Here is a 22,023-nt window from a genome sequence, read left to right as displayed (position 1 = left end):
TCCGTTTGGGGAGTCTGCATCCTGGGGGCATGAACATCGAATTCTCCCAATTTTGTTAGTCCTTGCTGTCTCCTCCCCTTCCTCAGTCCCCCTGCTGTCTCCTCCCATCCCCCAGCCTTCGGGCTCCTCCTCCTTTTTCCTTTCTTGTCCCCCACTCCCCCCCGCCCCCAATCAGTCTGAAGAAGGGTTTTGGCCCGAAACGTTGCCTATTTCCTTCGCTCCATAGATGCTGCTGCACCCGCTGAGTTTCTCCAGCTTTTTTGTGTACCATACATAGTGGGCCACAGGCCCTGTTCCTCAGTGCTTCTGTTCAGTGTTCCATGTAATACAAGCAGCAGAGAAACTGGAAGATGATATAAAGAGCAAGCATGGTTTTACACGCGGTCGGGAACATTGTAATTGCATTGCATTTACTTAAGTGGCTTGCATAGGTGTACAATAAAAGGAGTTTACATGTCCACACAGGTAATAGTTGTTTTAATGTGCCATTGATATTGTTCGTGGACAATGTCAGTGCTTGCATTATAATGTCTTAAATCTGGTGTCCATAGATTATGACATTGCATAGGGCGGTCACGTTGGCGTAGCGGTAGAGTTACTGCCTTACAGCGAATGCAGCGCTGGAGATCCGGGTTCGATCCCGACTACGGGTGCTGTCTGTACGGAATTTGTACGTTCTCCCCGTGACCTGCGTGGGTTTTCTCTGAGATCTTTGGTTTCCTCCCACACTCCAAATACGTAGAGGTTTGTAGGTTAATTGGCTTAGTAAATGTAAAAAAATTGTCCCTAGTGGGTGTAGAGGATCGCTGGTCGGCGCAGACCCGATGGGCCGAAGGGCCTGTTTCCGCGCTGTATCTCTAAACTAAACTAAACCTCTCTCACACGTAGCAAAGGACTTACATGGAACTGGACGCTTCCAAATAGAGCAAAATGTCATTACATTAGAAATTTCATAACACAACCATAATTAAACTATTTTGAACAATTCAATGTAACTTTAGACCAGAGCTATACAAAACAAATAGTCTCATTGTAAATATTTATAACATTTAATGTTTTAATTTAATTTTTAAGCATTGTTGGTGGCTTGCAAGTATCACATTGGAGTTTATCCCAGAGTGAAAACAATTCCCGAAGGTAATAAAGACAATTACTTTAGATCATCATATGAATCTCATCAATATTCATTAAATTGTATTTTTTAAATATAGTCAGTGGTTAAATAACCACATGCGTTTCTTTACCTCCTCCCTAAAATAACAGGCCAGGAAGAATTATTGGCAAATTAGTGGGGGAGAATTAGGTTTCTAATACATTAAATCATCTACATAGATGCTATTTGAAGCTTTTGAACTTCACTTTGGATTATATAGCAAATTGCAACCCAATGCGTTTAGACTGTTAAGTGCCAATGCATTTGTTATTGCTTTAATTTAAATTAAAAACAAAATCATAGTTATAAATGCTAGAGGGGTTAGCATTCTCCCATCTACTTCCCAAAATTACTTGCAATTATTATCCTTCTTCCGATATCCTTGTATTCCTTGAAGGGGCCTCTGCCATGTGGGCACAAATGGCAAAAAGGGATGCACACAATTTTAGTGTTTTACACCTCTGCAGTGGACAAGCACATTAATTTCCTGGTGAATCCCAGTATGATCAAGAACTCACTGTGAAATACAGAGTGGCCTCAGAACTTTTCAGAATTTTCAGAATGGGAGAAGTACTAGAAATGGTTTCCACTTTTGTTTCACTCATTCATGAGAATCAAGTCATTCCCTTATCCTGGAAAATAATTGTAATAATTCCCTTATTCCATAAAATAAACATTCACAGTTAGCTCATGTTAATTTGTGCAATGTTCATACATAACTGTGGAATATACAATTTGAGGAGACAAAGCAAGATGATAAGACATGGATCAAAGGTACTAACGAATAGTCAGTCATTATCAATGCGCACTGTTCTAAATGGGTATTAAGTCAGAATCATAACTAGAAACCTTAGTTATAAATCTATCGGCTGCAAGATTTTTGTCTGAAGCTATTAAGAATTGACAATGTCAGGATTTATAAATAATAGCTTTGCTGTAAATACAGTAGCTAATAAAATGAACAGTGCACTGTTGCTTTTGGCTTCACAAAACTAAATAATTATTGCTTGGTGAACTTGGTGCCAAACTTCCTAGAATTTAAATGCATTTGGAACCCTGAAAGGGGGCGAGGACAGGGAAGGAAGGGAGTGGGGCCACTGACGTACCACCAAGGACTGGCAAATGGACAAAATGGGAGCAGAAGGGAAGAGGCTGAAAGTAGATTTAATGTTTCCTATAAATAGAAACTGCAATACCAACAAACCTTTCTTTTTCAATGTGAAATAAAATCTACAAAGTACAGAGCTTCTCCCTGGCCTTCTTTTTCTCTCTACGGTTACCGGCTACATGGAACAGTAATTTTATGGAAGAAAAAAATCTATCTTCAGTAAACTCTACTGAATTCCGTGTCAATGGTAGAAATCACATGCAGTCGACGACATTGCTGGATCCCAGGCCGATGTCTCTGATTTGGTTGACCAGGCAAGAACACACAGCTACTCCTGCCCCAGCCCGGCAGTGTGAAATGGATCCAACCAACTCCCACCTACAACACAGGAAAAAGAAAAAAAACAATAAGGCATTGAGGAAAAAGAAAAACTAGAGCCATTGAATTTCCCCATTCCTGGAAAGAGCTTATCCATACTGCTGCCTCGCATCCCGGTATCCCCAAGTAACATGAGCAGTGTAAAACAGCTTTGGGATCCGGCTGCTTTCTTTAATATCAAATATACTTGAACAATCTTCAAAACAATTTTTTTTTTAAAGTCATTTCATCATAGCAATGTGGTTCTCAGTAAAAATGGGGAGAAAAAAAAAATTTTTTCTTTGAAGATGATAAGAAGTTGTGGTGCTCATTTTCAAGTCACTGAAAGGCAGCACACAAACTTAGAGCAATTAGCCTCAGAGCCCTAATCAAATTATTTTGTATCACAGAATATTTTTCAGTGAGTGGAGGAGTTTTTTTTCCCCTGAAAATGGGTAGACAAGACCATTTGTAAGAAATTAAGAATGGATTTCTACTAGTACCAGCTAGTAGCAAAGAGAATATTTTCCGGAGTGATTGAGGGGCAGGGCACCCACTTAAGGGCCTGTCCCACTTGGCAATTTTTGATGCGACGGCCGGCATCATTGACTGACGTATCAGGTCACCGAAAAATACGCAGCGTGACGACGTATGACGCGGTGGTGACACGGCTGATGACGTATAACGCGCGGTGTTTTTTCAAGTGTTACAACATTTTTTTTGTCGCCGCTGGATTTTGAAATATTCAAAATCTTTTCGCGACACTGATATGACGCCGGCAAAATCGCCAAATGGGACAGGCCCTTTAGACTTGGATTACAAAGTGCAACAGCCTTGAATTGCATTAAGCCCCTGTCCCACTTAGGAGACCTAAACAGCAACCTCTGGTGACCTTGCTCGCCACCCAAGGTTTCCATGAGGTCACCGGAGGTTTTGGTCACTCTCCCTAATGGTCGAAAGTGGTTTCCGCGTGGTCGAGGCTTCATCTAGGTTGCATCATGATTAAAACCGGCCTCAACTGAAAATAGTTGCCGTTTTAAGAAACAATAATTTTTTAGTCGCAGGTCTAGTCGAAGCCGGTTTTCTTCATAGTCAAGGAAGGTTTTCAACGTATGCCTGGGAATTGGTAGGAGGTTGCAGGTCACCTAGACCTTGATTTTTTTTTTTGGGTGGCGGGCAAGGTCACCAGAGGTTGCTGTTTAAGTCTCCTAAGTGGGACAGGGGCTTAACGCTGTATTTTACCCAAGGAGATTTTATTGTGGGTATAAATCCTCAGTAATGAGCTACACTACAAAAGCCAACAACATTTTTTTTTTTAAATCAGTGTGAAATATGTCACATTTTGCCCCGCTCATTAGTCACAGAGCTGCCGGATTGACACATCTCACCTGTTCATTATCGGATCATAGGCTTCCACAGTATTTAGATAAACGTTGCCATTGTGGCCACCAACGGCAAAGATCTTCCCCATTAGAGATGCCACGCCTACCCCACCGCGGGGTGTTGTTAGCTCAGCCACATATTCCCACTTGTTTGTACGAGGATCAAATTTTTCCACAGAGCTGAGCGGCGAGTTATCGTCAAACCCACCTAAATCAGACACACAAACCTACTATGAGCACAATAAACCCACCTATTGTAATGTTGAAGGTGCCGAAACATTGCTACATGGCACAATACAAATTGCACCCATTTTCAGTATCAGAGATTGTCATCTCAGCCAATCGCCCATTTTAAACAAACTTATTCTTCTCCAAACCACAGTTGTACATAACATGATACCAACTGATAGGTCCTTTCATCAGTGAGCTACATCCTGTTTCCTCACAAATGGGAAGGCAAGGTAATGTTTTAATTTCAAAAGGTAGAAGTGCTAATAGGGAGACATTATAGATCTTTATACTTAAAATTATGAAGTAAAAGAAACTAGAGAAATTCTATCAGTGCATCAATGGAAATTAATAATTCAGTACAGCAGCAGCTCGGGAATTAATTCAGGGAGGCATGGTGGCGTAGTGGTAGAGAGCCAGAGATCAGGGATTGATCCTGACTACGGGTGCTGTCTGTATGGAATTTGTACGTTCTCCCCGTGACCTGTGTGAGTTTTCTCCGCGATCTTTGGTCTCCTCCCACACTCCAAAGACATATAGATTTGCAGGCTTGTCCCACACTGGCTTGCTATAAAACGTAAAATTGTCTCAAGAGTGTGTAGGGTAGTGTTAATGTGCTGGTTGGAGCGGGCATGGTGGGCCGAAGGGCCTGTTTCCGCGCTGTATCTCTAAACTAAATTCAAATACCACCTCACCCAGTCAATATGGTGCATTTTATGTTATTGGCACAGTGCAATGAGCAAAATGTGCTATATACTTCACATATTAATTTTCACTCCCAATTTGTGTTTTTGCAATAAATAGTTGAATAAACAGTAGTATTTTGTTTTAAATCAGGAGCTTGTAATTGTGTAGCATAAATAGCAACAATTATTTCACAGCACATTTGCTTTTATTGGTCAACAGTGCAGTCTAGAACCAGAGGTCACAGTCTAACATAAAGGTACAAGATGAAAGATTTCTTAGGTGATAAACCTTTGAGCTTCTACAGAGCTCGGGGATGGAGAGTTCCAGGCACCAAATTCATTTGGACAGAGATTGATACAATTCAGAATATTAAACAGGGAGGGAACAAGTGAACAGTGGTGCAGGAAAGAGGCATGGAGATAGGAGATGAGCATGATCCTGATGCATGCTACAGCAGTCTTGAAAGGCCAAATGATCCGCTCCCGTTCCCATTTCTTACTGCTCCCGAGCAAATAAATAATGGAAGATTAGTCACATGGATGTACATTATAAGTGGCAGGATTTACTGCTGGCTTGAAGCAACATCTTCCTGAACCAGCCATTGGCCAACTGGATCATTTAGGAAAAAAAAAACATTGTATATGTCAATATGAATAGGAATCATTTTCTGAAAGTGTCCCAATTGTGAAAATGTAACACTCACCAACTATGTACAAGCAGCCATTCAGTTCACCAACTCCATTTCCAGCCCTTCTCTGTCCCATATCCTTAATCTCCATCCATTTGTCTAAGTAGGGATCATATCTCTCGACACTGGACAAACTTAACATTCCATCATTCCCACCAACTGCATACACATAGTTCTAAAAGTGTAGAGATGTACAAAGTATTACATTCAATCACATGAGTTCAGAGGAAAAGGAGATGCAATGGGAAGCGAGCCAGTGGCACGATTCACCTCTTCAGGGCAGGATCGATGGGAAGAGTACTCCAGCTTGTTCATTTTATCCCTTCAGTTGTAAACACTCAGATCTTTCACAACTTTCTAGTAAAATAATTTCTGCACCCTGCATCCTGGCACAGCGGTAGAGTTGCTGCCTCACAGCGCCAGAGACCCTGGTTCGATCCTGACTACAGGTACTGTCTGTAAGGAGTTTGCATTTTCTTCCTGTGACTGCGTGGGTTTTCTCCAGGTGCTCCAGTTTCCACCCATATTCCAAAGATAATGTTATGTGAAGAAAGGAACTACAGATGCTGGTTTACACCAAAGATAGACACAAAATGCTGGAGTTACTCAGCGGGTCATGCAACATCTCTGGACAAAAGGAATAGGTGATGTTTTGGGTAGAGACCCTTCTTCGGATTCAACGTGAATTGGCTTATGTAAAGACAAACAAGAGGACATGATTTCAGAATTAAGGGACAGAAGTTTAGGGGTAATATGAGGGGGAACTTCTTTACTCAGAGAGTGGTAGCGGTGTGAAATGAGCTTCCAGTGGAAGTGGTGGAGGCAGGTTCATTGGTATCATTTAAAAATAAATTGGATAGGCATATGGATGAGAAGGGAATGGAGGGTTATGGTATGAGTGCAGGCAGGTGGGACTAAGGGAAAAAAAGTTGTTCGGCACGGACTTGTAGGGCCGAGATGGCCTGTTTCCGTGCTGTAATTGTTATATGTTATATTGTCACTAATGTGTAGGATAGAACTAGTGTAGGAGGTGATCGTTGATCAGCATGAACTCAGTGGGTTGAAGGGCCTGTTTCCACGGTGTATCGCTAAACTAAACTGAAAAAGTAGAATGTGAAACAGGTTAAAGACTGTTTCTGCACATGTGTTTCCTGCATTTTGTGATTTATCTCATATTTCCAGCAACTGTAGATTTTTGGTCTTGATTTTCACTTTCTTCAATGCTCCTATATAATTTTAATAATGTGGAGTACAGATTAGTTAACAGTATTCCAAATATGATTTAACAGGGTTAACAAAGAACTGAAGACCCAATGAGTTATCCCGAACAAATGAATACCAGTGTTTTTTTCTCCTTATTTCCCCATTATATTTCAGGGGATGGTGCAAACCATTATTACTGCATTATTGTACGTTGTACATATCAAAGTCGAAACCTAATATCAGATAATCTTCAGTTTGGAAATTAAGATATATATGTACACAAAACTGTAGAGTTTAAGAAATTCTTACCCCAAGTGCAACTGAACCTACGCCACCTCTTGGTGTATTCATTGCTGCCAAAGAACTCCACACATCTGAGCCAATATCGTATCTTTCAACATCACTGAAACACGTATGATCATCTAGACCTCCTATGGCATAAATTGGCCCCCCGAGGGAAGCCAGAGAAATGCCTCTCCTGCAGATATTTTAAAAAATCACATTGACATAAAAAATCACAATAACTTGTGTACATACAGTGACCCACACAAAGATCCATCATTTATTTATTTGCCCCTGTACTCCACAATTTGAGATTTGTAATAGAAAAAAACATGTGGTTAAAGTGCACATTGTCAGATTGTATTCAAGGCCATTTTTATGCATTTTGGTTTCAACATGTAGAAATTACAGCTGTGTTTATGCATAGTCCCCCCATTTCAGGGCACCATAATGTTTGGGACACATGGCTTCACAGGTGTTTGTAATTGCTCAGGTGTGTTTAATTGCCTCCTTAATGCAGGTATAAGAGAGCTCTCAGCACCTAGTCTTTCATCCAAAAAAAAAAGCCAAAATGTATAAAAATGGCCTTTATTAAAATCTGACAATGTGCACTTTAACCACATGCGATTTTTTTTTTCTATTACAAATCTCAAATTGTGGAGTACAGAGGCAAATAAATAAATGATGGGTCTTTGGCCCAAACATTATAGAGGGCAATGTACATACACCTACAGGCTCACCACCTATTTTCCAGCACTTGGTTCTAGAGCCTTTCTGGTTTATCCATTTTGCCAGACCAACAGAGGTTGCGACTTCAGAGAGTAGTCTAACAAGGGGCCAATGGCGTAAAGTCGGCTACGGAAATGGATCTGCCGGCTCCAGACGGGCTGGAGTTCCAGCGGGCATATTCGACCCGCTGATCGCTAACAGAAGTCCTGATGAGGTCAGAATCGGCCTCCTCACCCTGCCTAGGAGCCACATTTTTGGGGGGACTTCAAGGAGGAATGCCAAGTACGCTCTTGTAAATTTTATGGATTAAAAGAGGTGCCAGAAATTCAGTGGTGGACTGGAACTATAAAAACACACATGGCTCTGGATGAAGTAGCAAGGTTCCTCCCTCAATAACATCACGACAGAGAAGACTTGCAATCTACACCACCGTGGAAAACTGAAAAATGTACAATGTAGTTGAGCAGAAGACAAATAGAAGGATGATATTTATCCACAAACTAGAATTGTAGAATATTTACTGCTGAGTAGAGGTTATTCAATCCAACATGGTCACGCTGCCTCTCTATCAGCATCTCAATGCTATCACATTGCCTCTGTACTCCACAATTTGAGATTTGTAATAGAAAAAAAACTGCTATTGTACAGGGTCTTGGTGTGACCACACCTGGAGTATTTCATAGAAACATAGAAAATAGGTGCACGAGTAGGCCATTCGGCTCTTCGAGCCTGCACAGCCATTCAATATGATCATGGCTGATCATCCAACTCAGTATCCTATTCCTGCCTTCTCTCCATACCCCCGGATCCCTTTGGAGAGAAGGCAGGAACAGGATACTGAGTTGGATGATCAGCCATGATCATATTGAATGCGTACAGTTTTGGTCTCCTAATCTGAGAAAAGACATTCTTGCCATAGAGGGAATACAGAGAAGGTTCACCAGACTGATTCCTGGAATGTCAGGACTTTCATATGAAGAAAGACTGGATAGACTCGGCTTGTACTCGCTAGAATTTAGAAGATTGAGGGGGGACCTTATAGAAACTTACAAAATTCTTAAGGGGTTGGTCTGGCTAGATGCAGGAAGATTGTTCCCGATGTTGGGGAAGTCCAGAACAAGGGGTCACAGCTTCAGGACAAGGGGGAAATCTTTTAGGACCGAGATGAGAAAAAAAAAATTCACACAGAGAGTGGTGAATCTCTGGAATTCTCTGCCACAGAAGGTAGTTGAGGCCAGTTCATTGGCTATATTTAAGAGGGAGTTAGATGTGGCCCTTGTGGCTAAAGGGATCGGGGGTATGGAGAAAAGGCAGGTACAGGATACTGAGTTGGATGATCAGCCACAATCATATTGAATGGCGGTGCAGGCTCGAAGGGCCGAATGGCCGACTCCTGCACCTAATTTCTATGTTTCTATCACCCGCTGGCCATTTCTCCATAGCTTTATGAAATTTAATTTCACCTCATTTATCCAATTCCCTCTTGAACACCATAATGGAATCCTCCATGGGGCAGAGCATTCCAAACTCCAACCATACGCTGCATAAAGTATTTTTACCGTTCCACTTTTAGTCCTGAGATAGGTCTCTGAATGAAGTAAATTAAACTAAAGATACTGGGGATCAGGAACCAATGTGGGGCAGCAGTGTTGGGTGCACAGAGATTAACAAACAGTATTTAGTGCAGGATGGGACACTGGTATCAGAATATATAGGACAAGCTGGAGAACCTCAAACTTTCCACACACTCCAAAGACGTACAGATTTGTAGGCTAATTGACTTTGGTAAAGATCATTAACTGTCCCTGCTGTGTAAGATAGCGTTAATGTACATGTTGGATAGTTATATGGATGGGAAGGGAATGGAGGGTTATGGTCTGAGCGCAGGTATATGGGACTAGGGGAGATTATGTGTTCGGCACGGACAGAAGGGTCGAGATGGCCTGTTTCCGTGCTGTAATTGTTATATGGTTATATGTGATTGCTGGTCGGCATGGACTCGGTGTACCAAAGGGACCTGATTCCGCACTGTATCTCTAAACTAAACTACCTACTGGAATGGTTTCCTGTTGAAATGACAGAAATACTTCAAGTTATACAAGTGACCGGGAGCACCATTTAAGATACTGCAACTGTCAGGGAAGGGAGATTTTGACGGACGAGTTTGCAGATAGGCAGGGAAAAGATAGACTGCAGTCGGATCGCTTTATGGGAGCTAGCATGGTGTTAATGGGCTGAAAGGCCACCTTCTGCTTGGTTATAATTCTACCAGCTGGAGAAGTATTAATTGTAAAATCAAGAAACTCATAGTTTTGAAGCAGAATTTAAAGATATCCGTACCGTTTAGTGTTCATAGAAGCCTTCACCATCCATTTATTTGTCATTGGATCAAATACTTCCATGCTGCCCAAATGCTCATTTCCATCATGACCCCCAACTGCGTAGATTTTACCTGCGGTTCAATTAACAAGAAATATTAGAATTCATACACTGTTTTTCAAACAGTCAGAGTTATAGAGCTTACAGTATGGACCCTTTCTGGCTTAAGGCCTCCCTTCACCACCTCCAGTTTAAATTCCATTTGGAATATTTTGGAGGACCAAGAAACCAAGAACCAAGAACTGGACCTTTGACCTAACCCGTCCTGGGCAGAGTCCTCCTATTCCACATCTTTCACAGCACCAGCCTCCACATTCAATACATCATTTACGTCACCTCCAACGTGATCCCACCGCCAGTCACATCTTCCCTTCCCCACCACCTACCGCAGAGACCACTCCTTCTGCAATGCCTTGGTTCACTCATCCCTTCCCACCCAAATCACTCCTTTCCCAGGTACTTTCCCCTGCAACGGCTGGAGATGTAACACCTGCCCTCCTCCCCCACCTCCAACCAGGGGCCCCAGCAGATGAGAGAGTTCACATGCACTTCCTCCAACCTTATTACCGCAACTGGTGTGCCCGATGTGACCTCCTGTACATCGGCAAGACCAAGCGTAGACTTGGCAACTGTTTTGATGAGGCCCACTGAACACATTTCTTCAGGTCAACTGGATCTCCCAGTTGCTAACCATTTTATTTCCTCTTCCCATTCTGAACTTTCTGTCCTGGGCTCCTCTGTTGCCAGAATGAGGCCACACACAAACTGGAGGAACAGCACTTCGCATTCCGCATGGGTAGCCTACAACCCAACAGTATGAGCATTGAATTTTCCATCATTAGGTAACTACCAAATCACCCCCCCCCCCCCCCCCCCCCTTCTCTCCGCTCTACCCTCCTCCTTACCTGGACTTGCACCAATTTCTCCCCACTTCCTCCCTCTCGAACTCCCCTTCCACCTAGTCCTTCCCCTAGCTTCACAATTCACAACTCTTCAATCCTTTTGACACACCTTATGTCCTTTCATCTCTGGCCTTCGTCCAACCATCAGCCAATCAAAACTCCCCTCACCTGTATCCACCCTTCTCCCTTCCAGCTTTCACCCACCCCCCCGCAAAATCAGTTTGAAAAGGGATCCTGACCAAGCACCTCACCTATCCATATTCACCAGTAATGCTGCCTGACCCTCAAAGTTACTCCAGCTCTTTGTGCCTTTATGCATCTGAACCATGGTGTCTAATTGAGCAAGTTCCACTTGCCTGCGATGTTACTTCCCAGTTCATGTTAAGGGTGGATGTTGCAACCTTTCTAATTCAATGACATCCTTCCTATAGCAGGGCAAATGGAACTGTACACAGTTGTCTGAAGAAGGGTCCCAAACTGAAACATTCCTGTCCATTCCTTCCACAGATGCTGCCCGACCCACCGAGTTACTCCAGCACTTTGTGCTTCTCCAGCAATTTACGTCGTACACTGTATTCAAAATCAGTTTGAAAAGGGATCCTGACCACCAGAATGTATGTGACCTCACCTATCCATATTCACCAGTAATGCTGCCTGACCCTCAAAGTTACTCCAAGCTGTTTTTGCCTTTTTGCATCTGCGGAACCATGATGTCCTCTTGAGCAAGTTCCAACATGATGCCTGCGATGTTACAGTAAAGCACCAGCATGCGCCAACTTAAGGTCAATGCAAAATTTAGCAACCTTTCCAACAGTTAGACATCCTTCCTATAGCAGGGGAAAGAAGCTATAGGAACTGGCGTAGCAGTAGAGTTGTCCTGAAGACCTGGGTTCAATCCAAAGGTGCTGATAGACATTCCTCCCTATGACTGCGTGGCTTTTCTCCAGGTGCTCTGGTTTCTTCCCACACTGCAAAAATGTGCAGGTTAATTGGTGTCTGTAAATTATAAATTGACCCTAGTGTGTGTAGGATTTTGCTAGTGTACAGGGTGAACGTTGGTCAGCGTGGGCTCAGTGAGCGGAAGGGCCTGGTTCCACGCTGTATCTCTAAAGTCTTGTCAATATCCCATATGTGTGTTTTCGACTTTGCTGCAAATGACAATAGTGAAGCAAAATTAGTTGGGAAAGGGGTTGAATGGGTGGCAGAGTTGAGCCGCTGCCTCTATTCCCACCATTTACAATTTAAAATTATGTGGGGAGGCATTAGGCGATGCAAAGTAAAGAAAACAGAATTTTTTTTAAATCAAGAAATCAGAAAACGTCGGTGTACAGATGTCTTCAGAAAGTTAAAATTCAGGTATAAAAAACAATTATGGAATCAGGTGTGAAAGTGTTCATGAAAAAGAACTAAGCGGGCTTTGGTCAATGTTTTTGCTGATTGAGTAACATTCAATGCTGCGGAACGGGTCGCCTGCCCCTCCTCTTCCACCCACACAGAACATGAAATGCCCCATGCAATACAAAGTGGACAGTAAAGCAGGACTGCATGCGCCAAAAGGAATTAAACCAGGCTGGCATGAAAATGGGAAGGAGAGTTAAGATGATTAACAATCAGGAGATCTAGCAGGCCTTGGTTGCTAACTATTTTAAGTTGGGTCCTGGTTGCTAATCATTTTAACTCCCATATTATCAGTGAGGCCACACACAAACAACAGCACCTCATATGGGCTAGCTTAACCCAAAATGGTATGAACAGAAATTCTATAGGCTAGTGGCCCCTAGCCATTAGCAGTTTCTGCCCACTACAGCGCCCCCTGCCTTCACCTGCTCTTCGATCCCCTCATTTCAGCCAAAGTCCTTCATTTCCCTGTATAGAGTTTCGTACCCTCCCTGACGTTTCTTCTCCCTATCTGACAACGTTTGGCTCCTTTCACTCATTACACCCATTTCTCACTGGTTTCTTCCCCACACCCCCCCCCCCCCCCCCCCCCGCCCGCTGTGCAGGTTAATTGGTGTCTGTTTTCCAGTTTTCTCTCATACTACAATCAGTTTGAGAAGAGTCCTGACCCAGAATGTTGCCTGTGCAATGCCTCCACAGATGCTGCCTGACCTAGACTGGATTTGTTTTGAGAGACTGGATAAAAAGGGTTAATTTTCCTTGGGAGCAGGAAGAAGAGAAAGCAGAAGCTTGAACTCATGGAAATACACAGGATTATGAGAGGCATTGATCGAGGAGATGGTAGGAAACCTCTTCCCACAGCAGAGGCTTCTAAAATGAGTCGGCTGATGTTAAGAAAAGGAATAAAAGCTTCAGAGGGGATCCGAGGAAGACATTTTTCACCGAAAGGGCGATTGGAATCTGGGATTTGGTGCCGATGAATGAAATGAATGAGATTAATATAAATAGGTATGTGATGGTCAGCATGGACACGATGGGCCAAAGGGTCTGTCAGCCCATGACTGTATTGAGGTGCAATACACTGCAATACAATGACAAGAACCTGTTAAAATAGAATCTGAGATTTGCCCACTTAATTTGAATTACATAGCCAAGTACCTTTAAGATAAACTAGAATTATAGTGCTGTCCAACAGTCATCAACTGTTAATTATGTAATCCACTGAACTATCAAATTACCATAAAACTCAAGAAAATAAATCGTTTAACAAATATGTAAAAATGTCATCAAAATTCAAAACATAATTGATAGAAGGATCATTCATTATGGAAAATCCTCTCAGGCAATACATTCTCCTAACCTGACTAACAAAAAAAAATAATTTAACTCTCAAACCCTGTCAGGTCCCCATGTACTTCCAAATTTTACTGAATTCCTCAGCTCCCACTGCTTTTCAGGATAACTCCAATCACAGCAGCTGTGATTGCATTTAAAATATGCAATCTGTACCCGTACAGGACAGGTATGGCGCCGTCCTTATGGATATGGCTGCCCAGTCTGCAGCTGTCCGTTGTTTCATCTCTTTTTTTTATTTTTAGTTAGTTGAGTTTTTGTTTTTCGGAGTTCTAGTCTTTTTTAAGTGGGGGGGGGGGGGGGGGGGACTGCTTTTCAGAGTCCCTACCTGGTCGGAGAGGCAGCTTTTCTCCGGGCTGCACCTTCGACCCATCCTCGTGGCCTACCAGCGGGCCTGGAGCGGCGTTTCCTGAGGGGACCGGCCAGAACCTCGGCTTCAGTGGCAGCGCAGCGCTGGAGCGCTATCTCGGAGCGGGCGATGCCTTGACCGGGTCGCCATGCTGGAACTCCGGTGAGCTGAAGACCGCCGATGAACATCGCGGAGCAGCGGGACTATGGAGCGGCCAGCCGCGGGCGGCAGTGCTGAAACTTTACATCAGGAGCCTGGGATCTCTCGCCGAGATCGTCAGTGGTGGAGCTCCATTCAGCACGGCCTGTTGGCTTCGGAAGCGGTAAGGGAGTAAGGAAGCGGCCGTTCCAGGTTTCCCCAAAGCCGCTGTGAGGATTCTCCCGACGCCGGAGCACCATCATCCGGCGAGAAGGGCCTGGAACATCGGGCCTCCGTAAAGGCATCTGTGGAGGCCTCAATAGGCCCGACTATGGGTGAACATGGGGATGGTGACTGGACTTTGTGCCTTCCCTCATAATGGGAACCATTGTGGGGGGGGATGTTTTTTATGTTAAATTTCTTTATTATTGTTATGCTGTTTTCTTTTTTATGTGCTGCAATGGCAATACATATTTCACTACACCAATTGGTGTATGTGACTAATAAAGAACCTTTGAACCATTATACCTTTGAATAAGGAGTAAGCCATTTAGAACGGAGATGAGAAAACACTTTTGTCACAGAGAGTGGCGAGTCTGTGGAATTCCCTGCCTCAGAGGGCAGTGGAGGCAGGTTCTCTGGATGCTTTCAAGAGAGAGCTAGATAGGGCTCTTAAAAATAGCGGAGTCAGGGGATTTGGGGAGAAGGCAGGAACGGGGTACTGATTGGGGATGATCAGCCATGATCACATTGAACGGTGGTGCTGGCTCGGAGGGCCTACTCCTGCACCTAGTGTCTATTTGAGGTAATCACTCATTGATATATTCCTCTTTAGCATATTCAAAGGTTTTAAGGTCAAACGTATTTTATTGTCACGTGTACCAATTAAGGTAGTGAAATTCGAATTACCATACAGCCATACGAGAAAAAAAAGCAACAAGCACACAACCACATAAAAGTTAACCATAAACATCCACCACAGTGGATTCCCCACATTCCTCACTGTGATGGAAGGCAACAAAGTCCAATCTTCTTCTTTTTTATTCTCCCGTGGTCGGGGCAGTCGAACCATCTGTCGGGGTGATCGAAGCTGCTGCAGCCAGCGGTCGAAGCTCCTGTGGCTTGGAGTTCCCGAAGTTGGTCTCTGACCAGAGACCGCGGGCTCTGTGATGTTAAAGTACGCAAGCACCCACGGGTTGGAGCTCCGAGGTCAATCCCTGGCAAAGGGGTCGCGGGTTCCGCGATGTTAAAGTCCCATAGGCTCCCCGCGGTGGAGCACTAAAAGTCGGTCTCCAGCAAAGGCCACAGTACAGATGGAGATACGATACGGAATCGCATCTCAGTCGAAGTAAGAGTTTAGAAAAAGATTCCCCCAACCCCACATAAAACAAGCTAAAGAACACTAAAAACATACATTTAACACATACTATTAAAACACAAAGAAGGAAGTGACAGTGTTGGCGAGGCATTAACCTATTCATCCCTCACTAAACATATCGCCTTAATTCTCTGCAGATCAGAATTTGAAGCTAGCCGTTGCTAGATATGTTTGGAGCAAAAGGGGTGTTGTGGAATATGAAATATCATGGTGCCGATGATGGCTGCCTCGCCAACAGTCTGTCTCGACTTTTTCCTTCTTTGTTGTTTTTAGTTTGTTGTAAAATGTATGTATTAGTGTACTTTTAGTTTTGTATTATGTGAGAACTTTTTTTTATCTCTTTCCTCAACAGAGATGCGACTTTATCCATATTGTATCTCTCTCCGCGTTGCGGCCTAACTTCGTGGCGCTGGCTGTGCTTTGGTTTGGGACCGACCTCGGGAGCTCCAAGCTGCGGGAGCTTCGACCCCCTGGACGCGGAAGCTTCAATCGCCCCGACTGCGGATGGTTCGACTGCCCCGACTGCGGGAGAAAAAGGAGGAAAGAAGATAACACTTTATTGCCTTCCATCACAGTGGGGAATGTGGAGGAGCTGCTGTTATGGATGTTTATATTGAATTTTATGTAGTTGTGTGTCTTGTTGCTTTTATGATATGACTGTATGGCAAATCAAATTCCTTGTATGTTGCAAAAACATACTTGGCTAATAAATCACAATTATGATTATAATTATGAAGACAAGTTTAAAGACAGGTAGATTTTATTGGCAGCAACTCAAAAAGATGAGAAAGCCATTATGGATTCTGTCAACATGTTAAATCAGAATGAGATTTGGATTAGTTCCACTGCCCACTGAATTTGGATTAAAGTACCTTTAGACAAATACAAATTCTACTGCTGCACCAGCAGTCAATCTTACCAATATATATATACATTTAATAGTACTATTTGAAATGAAAAAACCCCATAACTTTTCCAATGTAAAATGCCCATATAAATGTGGAAAGAAAATAGTTAATTAAAACTCAAAAATTGCACGCAGTTGGAAATGACCTAACCAAGGAGAAAAACAAAACAATCGCAGATTTCTCTTTACACGGAATAATAAAATACATCTTCCTATTTTGCATTGGAATCCACCTTTTCAGGTTAAGAAAATGAGAAGCTGTGTTACCTGCGGTGTATTTTCTTGATGTTGTGCGTACGGAGTATTCAAAGTCTGGCACTGGCTTGTTACTCAACTGAAGGTGATAGTTTCTGGCTTCATCCAACAGGTCTCTGCACTTCAGATTCTGGCGAATTATGCTTTCTTTAGCCACAACCCCCATGAGAACATCGACGGACAATAACGGCAATCGGACCTGCCAGCAAAGCACAAGAGTTCATAGTGGACACCAGACGTGGGTAGAGTAATAGAGTGGAAAACAGGCCCTTCAGTCCAACTTGCTCACACTGACTAACATGTCCCACCTTCACTAGTCTCACTTGCCTAAATGTTTCTTAAACGTTTCGATAGTACCTGCCTCAACTACCACCTTCGCAGTCGTTCCATACACCCACCACCCTTTGTGTAAAAAGGTTACCCTGCAGATTCCTGTTAAATCTTTCCCCCCTCACCTTAACCCTATGTCAATAGTGGAATCAATTCATTTTTAACCCCAGTAACAGTTACTGTACTTCAAAAGCAAATCAATATGCAAAAGGTTGTTACATTGTTAATGTCACATTAGATAACAAAAAGGCTGGCTTGCTCCCAAATTACTAGTGTTTGGTTTAGTTGTTACTAAACTGGGTCAGTATGCAATTCCATTTTCCTTCCCCTTGTTTATCGTTACCCATCTAAATCGGAAGCAGATTTTATGTGTAGCTGTAAAAACAAAAATAAATCCGCTGGCAGAGCTGCGATTTCTCCCTTTCTATAATTAGTTAGCAATGGCTCGGTTCCAGTTGTTATTGATATGAACTTACAAAAATCCCTGTGAAATTGAACACAACTCCTACAAAGCAGTGGAAGGATTTAATAAAACAGAATTCTAGAAATTTGTAAATAATTTTAAAACAACCAAATGCTGAAAATACAAGTAAATCAATCATTATTTGAGGGAAATTAAGATTGGAACCGTTTGTCAGCAATAATATTTTCTTATAAAGCATAGTAGATACCAGCTTCCAGGAGGTTTTCACTTTAAGTTCTTTGGAAAGACTTTTGAGAGCTTCATGCACAAGGATAAATCTGCTTGCCTCTTTATTTATCATTTCACTCAATGTCATCAAGCTGGTTGCTTTCCCCGACCCACTTTTATCTTCGAGAATCCTTTTAACCTTGATGAAAGACTTCAACATATATTTCCAATGACATGTCATTTTGCAAATACAACAGCATGTGTCTAATTGTTTTGGTAAGGCAATATTAACCTTTTGTCATTTGAAAAAGTAAATTACTGTTACCCATTGGGCGCTGATTCTTGTTGTGAAGAACAACCTAATCTCAACCGACTGAAACGTTATTGCCAATTATTAGCAAGAAAGTAGAAGTCTTTATTATACACTTACATTATTACAATCTTCCTCTGTACCTTACACCAATAATGTACTTATCATATGTAGCTGTGTACAAAACACAATTTGCAAGTAGTGAATTCCCCAATCAACACCAGATCATCAGTTTTAATGTTAATTTACTCCTCATGCAAGTAACTGGTCGAATCAGAGGGGGAGTTAATCTGCACAAGATAGAACAGGCTACAGGAAAATAGGAGGGGGAATGGGGTTGCTCTGAGAATCAGCTGAAAGACCTCCTTTGCAAAGTAATATTAGAATAAAATGACCACATAAGAGTTGGGAGTAGCAGCCAATTTAGCCCCTCATACTTGCTCCATCATTCAATAAAATCATGGCTTATCTTTTACCTCAGCTCCATTTTCTTTCACCAACCCCATATCCCCTAATTATTTTAATATCCCAAAAAATTACCGACCTCCATCTTGAACACACTCAACAACTGAACTTACAGGCTGACTTAGTTAGACATTTTGAACGATTCATAACCTACTGTAACCCCATAATCCACAATAGTAATCAGCTTTGTATCATTTGCAAATTTGGATTTAGTACACATGTACAATACAATACAATATGGTTTTATTCGTCACATTGCACAAAAAGTGCAAGTGAAATGAATTTGCCAGCAGCGGTACAATGATAAACACCCAAAACACACAAACAAATCTCCCCTCATTCAAGTGATTGGAACAAAGTGTAACAGCTGGGGACTGTGCACCAACCTCTACAGTCCCCACTGTCACAGCTTCCCATCTATTTCTATTGTGTTTACTGTCAGTTAACCAGTCCTCAATCCAGCTTCAAGTTTGTTTCATACCCGTGTGGCATTTTTTCCAAAGGCTGTGACATTATTGAAAGTCAAACAATTCTCTTTCATATTTCCTTTTGGATTCTGCCCAATTTTATTATTCATATTTTTAAAGTAGATTTTAGCATTTCCCAATTACTGGTCTGGCTAATTAGCGACAAGTTCCCAGTTCTCCCTCTTCCAGCCTCTCATCTTAAATAGTGAACCATGAGAATCACTAGTTTCTGTAGATTTTGGAAGAGCACAATTAGTAAATTCACTATTGCTCTTACTCATGTGTGGCACGGTGGCGCAGTGGAAGAGTTGCTGCCTTGCAGCGCTTGCAGTGCCCACGACCCGGGTTTGATTCTGACTACGGATGCAGTCTGAACGGAGTTTGTACATTCTCCCAGTGGCCGTGTGGGTTTTCTCCAAGATCTTCTGTTTCCTTCCACACTCCAAAGACGTACAGGTTTGTCGGTTAATTGGCTGGTAGAAGTGTAAACTGTCCTGGGTGTGAGTGTGTGTGTAGGATAGTGTTAGTGTGCAGGGATCGCTGGTTGCTACGGATCACAGATAAGCACAAAATGCTGGAGTAACTCAGCATGTCAGGTAGCATCTCTGGAGAAAAAGGGTGGATGATGTTACAGGTCGGAACCCTTCTTCAGACTCCAGCAGTTTGTGTCTATCTTTGGTATAAACCAGCATCTGCAGTTCCTTTCTACACATCAGATCACAGATTCCGGATGTAGAGTCCATTTTGCTTTGGCAGCTTATCCAGGTTAGAAACATAGAAACATAGAAATTAGGTGCAGGAGGTCTAGGCCATTCGGCCCTTCGAGCCTGCACCGCCATTCAATATGATCATGGCTGATCATCCAACTCAGTATCCCGTACCTGCCTTCTCTCCATACCCCCTGATCCCCTTAGCCACAAGGGCCACATCTAACTCCCTCTTAAATATAGCCAATGAACTGGCCTCAACTACCCTCTGTGGCAGAGAGTTCCAGAGATTCACCACTCTGAAAGAATGGACTATCTAGTCACCACAAATGGTTGACTAACTCAAGCTATTATTGAACCTAAAAGGCCTGAAGAAAAGGTCTCCTTCATGCGTCTTCATCCTGACTGTTAATGACACAAGGATGAGCCAGTGTCAAGTAAAGAAGGACATCTCATGTCCACAAGGCCGCCTAAGATACTTCATTGAATAAAGAATGCATGATGTGCCTACAACATGCACTTTGACCCTTCAATATGAACACAGCTCTTGAGGTGACCGGGTGCTGGCACCAGATAACTGGTTGCGAACCAAGTTCAAGTTCAAGTGAGTTTATTGTCATGTGTCCCTGTATAGGACAATGAAATTCTTGCTTTGCTTAAGCACACAGAAAATAGTAGGCATTTACTACAAAACAGATAAATGTGTCCATATACCATGATATAAATATATACACACATGAATAAATAAACTGATAAAGTGCAAATAGCAGAAAGTGGTTATTAATAATCAGTTTTGTCCGAGCCAGGTTTAATAGCCTGATGGCTGTGGGGAAGTAGCTATTCCTGAACCTGGTTGTTGCAGTCTTCAGGCTCCTGTACCTTCTACCTGAAGCTAGCAGGGAGATGAGTGTGTGGCCAGGATGGTGTGGGTCTTTGATGACACTGCCAGCCTTTTTGAGGCAGCGACTGCAATAAATCCCCTCGATGGAAGTAAGGTCAGAGCCGATGATGAACTGGGCAGTGTTTACTACTTTTTGTAGTCTTTTCCTCTCCAGGGCGCTCAAATTGCCGAACCAAGCCACGATGCAACCGGTCAGCATGCTCTCTACTGTGCACCTGTAGAAGTTAGAGAGAGTCTTCCTTGACAAAGCGACTCTCGGTAATCTTCTCAGGAAGTAGAGGCGCTGATGAGCTTTTTTGATAATTGCGTTAGTGTTCTCGGACCAGGAAAGATCTTTAGAGATGTGCACGCCCACTGTCAACAACCCACAAACCTCACCTACTGCCACATAGTGGAGGGTGCACCAGCAACGCGTGATCGGATCTTACTGTCAGGACACAATGACAACTCAGTACACTGCAGGTGTCATGGCATATGCCCTCTTTGCCTCTCACACTTCCATCTAGCAAGGCTCTGCACAAGGTCATGTCCTCACTGATTTATGCTCTCCATACAAAATTAGCACAAAAACAGATGTGGTTAAGAAAGTACAACATTTCAGCTGTCAACTTTAAACCCCCATCAGCAATATTGAATATGCATTTTTGTTTAAAAAAAAACTTGGATGCCAGCCAGGCATCAATTCAATCAACAGAACCGACTGCTATATGGAAAAATCTGACAAACAGCTATATTGTTCGCTTGACTCATGGCAGCTTGTCTCATAACTGCGGGACATCCTCTAATGCAAGAAAATATGCACGTTAGAGGCAGGCCATGGATGGCATTCTAAGTAGCATTCACATTTTTGCTTGGATACAAAACTAATGAATCCTTTCATACAGAACAGCAGTACGAGTTAAACATCAGCAATTAGATGGATGACCCAAAGCTCTGTTGTAAAACAGCTATGATTTGAATATCAAGTCAAAGCTTCGAGCCTCCACAAAAAAGTTGTAAAAGCTCCTTGAAAGAATGGAAAAATGCATTCTGTCAAACTGACTTGCTAATTCATATTCTGAGTTTTATTTAAAATGATGTTTTGCATGAATAGAAAGCCACCTGTGCAGCAGGAAAAGTGCACTGGTGCACCATCTAACACACACCACATTTTCATCCAGGATCCACTGTCACCAACTATCACTAGTGACATGTCCTGATCAGAAATAAAATAGCGCAAGATCATAATTTATTTATTTTTTAACTGAAAATGGTGGAAGTATTTAGTAGGTTGGGCAGCAATTGTGGAAGGAGAAACAGATTTCACGTTTAAGGTCAATGACCCTTCATCAGAAAC

The 22,023-nt window shown here is 42.6% G+C and overlaps 1 protein-coding gene across 1 annotated transcript in view; it reads right to left on the bottom strand.

Annotated features, from left to right (window-relative positions):
• Positions 1 to 460: 460 nt before the first annotated feature.
• Positions 461 to 22,023, bottom strand: part of klhl8 (kelch-like family member 8) — a 32,661-nt gene continuing 11,098 nt past the window's right edge. The window contains exons 4-9 of the mRNA XM_055663772.1: positions 16,748 to 17,075; positions 10,158 to 10,269; positions 7,116 to 7,284; positions 5,619 to 5,778; positions 4,007 to 4,208; positions 461 to 2,639 (exon numbers count right to left, since the gene is read on the bottom strand). Coding sequence (XP_055519747.1) covers positions 2,516 to 2,639; positions 4,007 to 4,208; positions 5,619 to 5,778; positions 7,116 to 7,284; positions 10,158 to 10,269; positions 16,748 to 17,075 — 1,095 coding nt within the window. The 3' untranslated portion in view covers positions 461 to 2,515. The remainder of the gene's footprint in view (positions 2,640 to 4,006; positions 4,209 to 5,618; positions 5,779 to 7,115; positions 7,285 to 10,157; positions 10,270 to 16,747; positions 17,076 to 22,023) is intronic.

The sequence above is a fragment of the Leucoraja erinacea genome, chromosome 1 (genome assembly GCF_028641065.1).
Source record: "Leucoraja erinacea ecotype New England chromosome 1, Leri_hhj_1, whole genome shotgun sequence".
Taxonomy (NCBI): Eukaryota; Metazoa; Chordata; class Chondrichthyes; order Rajiformes; family Rajidae; genus Leucoraja; species Leucoraja erinaceus.
Note: the sequence above shows the minus strand (reverse complement) of the source record. Positions and strands in the feature narration are given on the sequence as shown.